Source organism: Falco rusticolus, chromosome 1 (assembly GCF_015220075.1).
Source record: "Falco rusticolus isolate bFalRus1 chromosome 1, bFalRus1.pri, whole genome shotgun sequence".
In the NCBI taxonomy this organism is placed as follows: Eukaryota; Metazoa; Chordata; class Aves; order Falconiformes; family Falconidae; genus Falco; species Falco rusticolus.
In genome coordinates, this window is record NC_051187.1 from 74,748,376 (window position 1) to 74,758,413 (window position 10,038).

Sequence of the window (10,038 nt, forward strand, 5' to 3'; positions counted from 1 at the left end):
GATATTACACTGGGATTTCATATCAACAGCAAAGAAAATGCTCAGGTAGATGTCAATCTTCAGGAACAAGCAGTTGAAAAGATAATCCAAAATGATGAAACAACCAACTACTACCAAAGAGTACACAGACAGAACATTGCTTGCAGACAAAACCGGGTTGCAGCAGAGGCAACCGAAGGAATTTCAGTCATATGCCTCCTGCGTTTCTTCCACCCCATATCCCAAAAGGAAGTAGGGCAATCCCCAAACCAGTATTAAGGGCTTGACTTCCAAAGGTGCTCTACCAAGTCTGTAACATTCATACATCCCAGCACCTGGTTAAATGAATTCCCCCAAACCATGCCCCCCAGTGCTGATCCCACCTGTCCCCATGGAGCACACAGGGGCCGCCAGCCCCCAGATGGGCAGCACGGGGGAGGCAGCAGGAGGGAGTTCTGCCGAACCCACCCCTGCCATTCCATTTAAACCTCTCAGCTCATGGCACGGCTGTTTTTAAAGGGTAAAAGAATTCAAATATTCCTTTTTTTGAGCCAAAACTTGAAATAAATATTGGTATTGCTTTACAACCTTTGATCATTTGTTTGGAAACAAGATCACTTGTGAATTCTGAGCTGAAAGCTCACAATTCTTTCTAAATAAAATATTCCATTTGATGTCAATGTTTCAATAGAAACAGAGATTAAAACACTCTTTTACAATTTTTAAAGACTGCTTTAGAATTTTTGTAAAGTTAAAGCACTTATATTTAAATTCCAGCTAATAAGTAAATGTCTAAAAAAATACATCAACAGCATTTTTTCTTCTCTTGGTTTGAATGAGTTCTTTAATGTCTACACTGGGAAACGCTGATCATTAATATGATTTTCAAACATAATTAATGTTTTTTAGACACATTCAGTTCCTAATTCTACCACTGAACTCTTCTCATTAACAGTACCTTTAAAAAGCAAGTTCAAGTATAGAATTAAGTGGAAAGTATTAATAGCTTGTAAGTAGATTCTTGATATTCTTAGCTGCAGAGAGGAATATCATCAGTTACAATACTAAAGAAAAACAGGCATAAAACTAGCTCTAAGCAGAGCCATATAAAAGGGTTCATTTAAGTCAATCATTCCTATGGGCCTTGCTTTTAGTCAAAAACTGTATTTTCTATACAGGCTATTTTGCTCTTAAAATAACAGGGTTTATCTGTCAGTCATTCTAATAATTCAAACACAAATATTAAAAGTTAGAATACTTGCTGTAAACCTTTCAGGGTGATAAATGAAAGATAATAACCCCTTGATCAATATAACTTTTATTTATTCATCTGGGAACATGGCAAGGATAGCATAGGCAACAATGCTGCCTAAAAGAACAAGGATTTCACATGAACTGTTTTGGCAGAAACACACATTTAAATAATCATCCAAATCACCACCTCACTATTTTTATCTCAAAAAAACCAAAACAAACCAACCAACCAAAAAAACCTCAAAACAAAAAAACAGAGAAAAAGAAACACAAGATCTGAACAAATGAACAGCCCAGATTTTTTTTTCTATTTAATGTCTATGCCAGCCACATCTGTCCCTGATTTTAGAAGTTGTAATACTTAGCACTGACAATGGTACCTTCAGCTTGCAAACACGTTATGAACACAAACTGACCGTAATTACACCACGACACCTCACCACAGCTCATCAGCGTGACCGCCTGACCCTCTCTCAGCCTGGGCAAGTGTGGAATGTTTGTGCTGCCAGCTCCCTCCTGACAGCGTCTACATCCTGCGAAGTGCTACACATAGAAGTGACTTTAGTATGAAGTGACTGACTAAACTATAGCATAAAATCAAGCAGGCTTCTCCATTCAGTGCTAATATTTTGGTTTATTATCCCAGAAGAACTGACCAGGGCAGGATGCAATTTAATGTAAACCATTTGGAGTGAAAGGTGTTATTTTGCCTAGTGAAACCTCCCCCTCGCAGTCCAGCTCACAGATCGAGTCAGTGGCAATCTCGTGGTCAGGGGAGATCTGGGACATCCTATCGAAAGGGTCCTCGCGATTTTCCTCACAGTCAACCACATTTGGGATCATGTTAACATAAGCTGTCACTATCTCCTTATGGAAAAGGGTGTGCTGGTTGTAAGAGATAAGCTCATTGCTTATATTAACAGTCTCCACTGGAGTACTAGAGCAAAACTGACCGCAACCCAGGAGGTTGGAGAAGACCTTTCTAAAGTCAGCATTGAAGGCATAGATGATAGGGTTGAGAGAGGAGTTGGCCCAACCAAACCAGACGAAGATATTAAAGGTGGTCTCACTGACACAGGGAAGGCCAGCGTGGGGGTCACTGGGTGGGCTCTCGCAGAAGGGAACCATGCAGTTCAGGATGAAGAAGGGCAACCAGCAGCAGACAAAGACGCCCATGATGACAGAGAGAGTCTTCAACACCTTGGTTTCTTTCCTGATGGAGGACTTGAGGCTCTTGTGATGGTGGCAGTCAACATGGTTGCTCCGGCAGCTTTGCGCATGTTCAGCTGCCCTCTCCAGTGAAGAGATACGACGTATCTGCACCTGGGCAATGCGGTAGATTCGAGTGTAGGTAACTATCATGATAGCCACCGGAATATAAAAACTGATCAAGGAGGAAGAAATAGCGTAAGTCCTGTTGAGGCTGGAGTCACAGCTCTCCGAGTGTCCAGCGAGGGTCTCATTGCTGCCAGAGGTCCCCTCCGAGGGTCTCATTGCTGCTAATGCCACCCATGTGGTGCTCATATCGTCTGCCCAGGTGGTGACAGCACCTGCCGCTGCCCAGCCAGTGCCAAAGCCATCTCCAATATCACCAGCAGCAACGACATCCCGACCTCTGTGCCAGTTGAGCTGGACGGGGATGAAGGAGATGAGCACAGACAAAGTCCATGCCACACCAATCATCACCAGAGCCAGCCGCTGGGTCATCTTCCTCTCATAGCGGAAGGGGCTGGAAATAGCCCAGTACCTGTCCACGCTGATCACGCACAGGTTCAGGATGGAGGCCGTGGAGCACATGATATCGAAGGCCACCCAGACATTGCAGAAGGCCCCAAAGGGCCAGTACCCGGCCACCTCGGCCACCGCTTTCCAGGGCATGACTAGCAGAGCCACTAGCAGGTCCGAAACGGCCAGGGAGACGATGAAGATGTTGGTGACCTTGCTCCTCAGGTGCCGGTAGCGGACGATGGCCGCGCACACCAGCACGTTCCCAAAGAGCGTCCAGAGGATGAGCAGCGCCAGCAAGCTGCCCGCCGCCACCTGCGCCGCCCCGGGGGCGCCCGCCGCCCCCCGCGCCCCGCCGGAGGGACTCGCGGCCGCCGGCAGCGGGCTCCGGCCGCCCCGCAGCATGGCTGGCGGCTCCCGCCGGCGGCGGGGCGGCGGCGGCCGGGACGCGCCGAGCAGCCAGCGCCGCCCCGCCCCATGGGGCCGCTGCCCCCCGCCCCGCCGCCACCCCTGCCGGACGCCCCGCGCCCCGCCGCTCCGGCGGCCCCGCTCCGCCGCTCAGCGCGTACCGGGCTGCGGGCTCCGCGCCCCGCCGCTCCGCGCGCCCCCTGCGCGGGGCTCGGGGTCCCAGTCCCGCGCTCCTCGGCCCCGCGCTCGGCGCCCCCCGCCGCGGCCCGGCGCGTGCCCCTGCTCGGGGTCTCCGTCCCGGGGAGCCCGGTCTGGGTACCCGCTCCGCGGTCTCCCGCTTGCGCTCCCCGCTCCGCCGCCCCGTTCCGCTGCTCAGCGCGCTCCTCTCCCTGGGGCTCACCCTGCTCGGGGTACCCGCTCCGCGCCCGCTCCTCCAGGCGCCCGCTCCGCGCCCCCGCCGCTCCAGGTGGCTCCCGCCCGGCCCGGCGGCTCCGCCCGCCCCGCGCCCGCCGGGGTTCCCAGCGCAGCGGAGCGGCACCCCCGCGCCCGGCTCCCCGCCGCCCCCTCCCCGGCCCGGCCGCCCGCCCGCCCCCGCCGCCCTCTGAGCATGCTCCGCCGCCAGGGACTCCCCGTCCGGGCCGGCAGGCTGCGGGGCTGGTGGGGGCCGCGACGGCACGGGGCGGCGGGGGCGGCCTCCCTGCGGCGCTGCTCTCCCTCCCCCCGACACCGAGTGGGTCTCGCAGGTTTTTTCCGCCGCCACCGGGCTTCGCGCAGGTGGAGGGAAGAGCGCGGTCCCACCGCAGGGAACGGGGAAATGTACCTTCCCACCACCCCCACGCCCCCTACCATCCCCACCCCCTCTACCATCCCCGGGCTGTTAGGGACGGGCACGGAGCTCGCCCGACCTCTGGGTGTGGGCCAGCGGGGAGAGAGTTGTCGTGGGGGGGAGCGGGACGGGTTGGGCTTTTCCATAGGGATGGGAAATGCAGCCTAAATGGGGAATTGCTCCAAAGGGTTCTGCTGGACGACAGAGATGCATTACAGGCGAGAAGCACTGCTAACGAAATCGGATTCTCTGTCTTTTCAGCTCTTCTATGGGATGAATCATTCCTCTCCGTGGGGCTCCAGCGCAGCTACAAACGAGTTGCAACCCTGAGCGGTGCAGGTGTGAGGGCTGGGCTCTTAGGCTTGCCATGCACGGGTAGCATGTCTGTGTTTCAGAGAGCATGCTTTAGTGGTTTTTATTCAGAGCGTTACAGATTGAGTTTCTCCAAAACTTGACTCTTCTTAAAACCATTGACAGAGATGAAACCCATTCTTGACTCAACAGCCTGCTTTGGCACTAAAAGCACTGAGAAAGCCGCTCGTCAGGAGCCTTCCAGCTGCTTCTCCGGGCAGATGGGGCAGGACAAGGCTCGCTATATGTTGGTGGATCTGCACTGACATGAAGGGAGATTAAGTGTTAGAGTTACTAAATACAGAGCAATAAATAAATAAACTATGCAACCTTTTAGGCAGTTTTCTAAAATTGCCACAGGAGAAACTGGAGCTTCACTTCAGCTCTCACTTAAGAAATTGGCACTACTTTTCCACGTTTAAGAAGAGTTATATTTAATATTGGAGGGAGAATTTAGGTTTTGTCACCACTGAATTCTAAACAGCATGACTAAAGCTGTGATGCTGAGGCAAGGCAATGTGTTGCTTGCACAAACTCTGCTTTCCTAAGCAATGCCTCCTACAATTTCTATAAACGAAGGACCAAATTGCACGAGTACTTGTGTACGTGCCTGTTGAAGATGCTGGTCCAGAAATGTAAGTATTTTATGTAAAAAAGCAATGATCTGATTTGCTTCTTTTAGCTTATATTCATTGCTTCACCAGTGTAGAGGCGTATGCATACACACGTGAATACATCAGCACAAACTATATATATAATGTGGTATCTATATGCATGTATGTATTTACATGCATGCAGTCAGCATGCATTAGCTATTTAAATAAACGTATGTGTAGGTATCTGCTTAATAACAATAGTAACCCAATAGTAACATAGCCTGCCCACAACTCAGCAGCACTGTGAGTGTGCTGGTGGCTTGGTACGAATCAGCACCAGTGCTGGAAGCGAAGACGTAGGGCTGTGGCTGGGAGCAGCGGAGGTGCAGGGGTATGTTACCTCCTACCAGCTCTGCTGTGTGTGGTGGAGTCAGGCAGAGAGGAGGTGCAAGCAGCCAGGGAATATGCTTTAACCCATTGAAACAAAAATTGTCAGAGCTTACTTGTCAGACACCTAAAGAATGAAATTTTGCTATGCTTTCTACAGTACTGTCTGCAATAGGCAGACGCAAAGTAGAGAGGAGTTCCCAAAGTATCTCATTTATCAGCCAAGTGTTGCATTCGGCTGTCTGGCTCCTGCATAACTCAGAATTTAGAGGCTGTAATGTCCTCTCCCACCTATTTCATCTGTAGCAAATGTTCTTGAATTTCAGCTGGTGTGAACCAAAGTTGCTCACCAGAGATTCCTATGGAAAAATATCTATCATTGAGCTGGGCAAGTTTCATCAGCCAAAGATGCACCTGTACCTAGAGTTGCACTGGTGATACAGTCTTCAATGTTGATCCAACGTTACATGCATGCTCAAAATTTTCTTTCTAGTCACAGGAATGCATTAAGAGATCAGGGAAGATTTTCAATGGTAGTAAAAAAAAATACTGGTTTGTGATGGGGTGGCATATGAGACTAAACCCCCCATGCTAGTAGACTCCAGTGAGCTGGGAAGTGGTGGAGCAGGAGCAGGCAACCAGACAACTGCTTTGGTGCAGCGTTCATACCAGTTTGTTCGTGGTGGCACCAGGTCAGAGCAGCAATCATGTAATCGGGACATTTATGGTACGTTTTAATGTTCCATGCATTGCCATCAACATTTTTTGAGCCTGAGATAAAAACCTTTAACTTTTATACATTATTAGCATTCTTTTTTTACTTTCTGTAGGCAGTTTGCATATAAATCTCATTTTAAGAATAGTCCATTAAAACCACAGCTGTCACTTGCTGAGAGATTTGAGGTGGGGTTTTTTCATCCTGAAATCATCTTTGTAATGGCTTTTGTGCTTTTCCTTCAGAGCTTTGTCTCGTTTTTCTTTTTTTTTATTCACCTGTTAAAATTGCACTTCTCTCTCACAGCTGGCAGGTTGGAAATAATGGAATTTAACTGTTATTGCAATGGTTCTGAGTGAAAAAAAATATCTCTGCAGTTCCTGATTTTAGAAATGCGTGTTTTACTCACTCTTTTCCTTCATTGCCACATATTCTATTTCCATTTCAAAACACACAGACCCACTGTTCTGCTGAATGGTATTTTAAAAATAGACAACACTCAGAAATTCACACATGTTCTCATCTAAGAGATACTTGATGTAAAGACATAAAAAATAATTAATGCCAAAATGAAGTTAAAATATATAGACACAGATGTACTGCTGAGGTTTAGGCTGTAAAAGCAGCCCATCAAAACCTTCCCATTATGGTTAGGCTCTAAAGCAGGCAAGAAGAGGTAGCGGTAGAGGTGGAGGAGGCTGGAAGTCACTGTACATCAAGCCAATTTAGCAAAGTAGCTGGATAGGTTCCTAGCTGTAGAAGTATGCTCAAGTGGAGCTATATTTAGAAGCATGGTTGAACGTATGCTTAAGGTCCATCAGTTTTACTCACTGAAGCTGAAATGCTTTACTGCACAGATGGACAAAGGTGGGGGCGTATATAGAGCCATGTGAAAACATTGGGGAAGAAAGGGAAAGAACTGGTATCATCGAGGTATGCAGCAACAGAAAAATCCTTGCAGACTAGGTTGAGTTCTGCTGTTCGTGTTTCAAATAAAAATAAATATGAGCCATTGGAAAAATGATCAGAAAAGCATTACAGTAATCATGTCTGGAAAACTTCCTTAGCCAAGCGAATGACATCAGGAGGGTTAGAAACAGCTGGCGATGTCCTACAGGGGGAAAAGTTTTCTTGACAATAGATGGCTTTTTCAGGTAAGGTCACAAAAACTACAGTGGCTAGAAACTGAACGAATCTATGAGAAATCAGGGTAGAGGTAAGGTGCACATTTATAACAGTGAAGATAGTTAATGGCTGATGCAATTGATTTTGCGTTGTAATAGATTTGCCATCATTTGCAGTCTGAAAACCAAGGCTGAATGCATTTCTTTGAGACTCTGTGCCTTAGCTCATCCCCCAGCTCTGTCTTGGTTCAGATGGTACCGAACAGCATTCTGTAGTCTGCACTGTGGGAAAAGTAATTTTAGATGGTTACAGTTATCCCCTCTGGCCTTAAAATCTATTTAAGTTTTTTGTTGACTTGGGACTGTGATGGATAGTGTTAATTAACCATGTGTAACAGAATGAACAGCTCTCCCAGTATCTCTGTTGCTTTTTTCCCTGTAATGAGTGCAATATGGTTCTACATCAGCAGTTGATCACTCTCTTGGTGAAATCATGAAGTAATTAATGCTACCAGAAGAGATTTTCACAAATTTTCCTTTTTTTTTTTTGTTTATTTTTGTTATTCATACTGAACCTGACTCAATTTAAACCAATGGTAAAAGATGAAAGATGAATGCTAGCCAACACCAAAAGCAAAGGGAATAGGATTTTTTTGAATATGATTTCCTGGTGGATTGTATCAGTTCATTTTGTGGCTTTTATCTTATAAAATATTATCTTATATTGTTGGATATTCATAATAATATACTATACATTAGTATCATTATTTTTAATATAGCAAGACCTCATATGATGAAAACTACTAAAGATCAGTGACATTTGAATCAAGATAAAGGAAAAAAAACCCCACCAAACCCTGGTTTATATAATGGTACAATTTGGGTATGTTATTCATATTGTCTGGGGGTGCATGGCTACATCCCAGGTGAACATCTGTCCAGAGAAAATTATCAAGATGAAAAAAGTGATTTAATTTTCTAATACTGAACATTTCAAGACTTTTATTTTGTCTTTTATCAATTATACTGCTAAACTCCAAATAAAAATCAGGTGGGTTTGATTCCCAAAGAAGCTGCTGTAATTTTGTCTCTGGCTTAAATAGTATAACAATTTGCCCTATGGAGTAATTTGAAAACAAATTTCTTTTCGGTGTTTCGATTTCTCTGTTTCTCTAACCCACGGTATATTAACAGGACCTATGAATTTTATATTGAATGTATAAATTACAGTCTTTATTAGTTAATAATTTTTATTTGAACACTTGCAGTCAACATCATTTATCTTGGGATTTTACCCTGTCTATTACCGTAGTGTGAGATTGTGTTCCACAAAATGCATAGGAAAACTAAATCCTTCATAGAATCAAACAAACAGTAATTTCTGTAATAAAAACAGATGCTGTTGTGAAGTCTTTTAAGTCTGATAGAAGAAGAGGGCTCAGAAGACAAAAGTCAGTGGCTGGGTCTCAGCCTCTCAAGGAACACAGATGATGTCTCATTGAGTTGGACAGTAACTCATCGTTACGCTTCCCTTCTCCCAAAAGGCAGCTGCGGGATGGAAGAGAATGGGGTTGGGAGGAGGGACCCTGAAACCTCGGCTGTTCGCTGGCACTGTGCGACAGCTGTATCCTTGCAGGATAGCCTGTTGCAAATGCTTAACAGAAAACTACAATGCAAGGTAATTTTACAAATGTGTCAACAGTTAGAGCTGATAGGTTTTTTGATCTGTATTTTTAAGAATTGTATAGGACCAGGGCTAGATTTTGTAGTTCAGGATTTTTGAGGGAGAATTCCAGTTTCAAATTTTTAAACACTAGTGGTACAAATGAGCAACTTTGTCACTTTGAGATAACAAGCAGTAAATTACTGCTCTTACTTAGTTCTGCTCTTTTTTTTGCCTTAAGTAAGACTTCAAATAAAATGTTCCTTTAGAATCAACAGGTCTCATTCATCTCCATAGCAGAATATCAGCAACAGGGATTAGAAAGTTCTGTATTAAATACCTATTGCAATAATCCATAGGACTGTTAGTGCTAGTAAGAAACACAGAGGAACAGCTGATGAAGACATCAGTCTGCTGACACAAGAGTTGTACTGGAGCCGACAAAGAAAAACTGAAGTGTATTCTTCTGTTCATCTGTGAGACAGCAACAGCTATTTATTCTGTATTGTGAGTGGCCTTCTGCATGCTGAGCAGCAGCATTTCATCTTACAGTGTGTTTAGATTTGTCATCCTCTTGGTTTCTCCTTCTCCAATACACATAAGGAGGGTCAGAGAAGAAATACGCACATTTTCAAGTGCAGAGATTACCCTGTAATGCCTTTATGACCCCCATTCTTCTGGCTGACACACTGCAAATCAAAGGCGGGGACACAGAGATCAAAAAGCATGTGCTCCAATAAATCAAGGCAAATACCCCAAATTCTGCAAGAAGTCATAACCACAGTGGACTGGCGCAGTGTGCAGCCTTGGAACAAAAAACACCTTTAAAAAGGAAGGAGATGGACCTCGACAGCATCGTATGGGGCAGACCCAGGATCTGATCAGTCCTGGTGAACTGGTCTGCCTGGAGTTCATTTGGGGAATGGCACAGCTCTGCAGCTGTCTCAGGAAAGCCTTATGTTAAAAGTCACAGTGAGACCTAAGCAGTGGCCACGATACTCAGCGTGAGC

At 46.0% G+C, this 10,038-nt stretch overlaps 1 protein-coding gene across 1 annotated transcript; it reads right to left on the reverse strand.

The window, feature by feature from the left end:
* Positions 1–1,294: 1,294 nt before the first annotated feature.
* Positions 1,295–3,457, reverse strand: DRD5 (dopamine receptor D5). The gene has a single exon (XM_037384810.1). It carries the CDS (start codon positions 3,361–3,363, stop codon positions 1,906–1,908), a length of 1,458 nt encoding a protein of 485 aa, XP_037240707.1. The 5' UTR covers positions 3,364–3,457; the 3' UTR covers positions 1,295–1,905.
* Positions 3,458–10,038: the final 6,581 nt, after the last annotated feature.

Bases quoted from the DNA above. Each gene is read 5' to 3' on its own strand.
- DRD5 (XM_037384810.1), bottom strand. From the start codon at position 3,363: ATGCTGCGGGGCGGCCGGAGCCCGCTGCCGGCGGCCGCGAGTCCCTCC.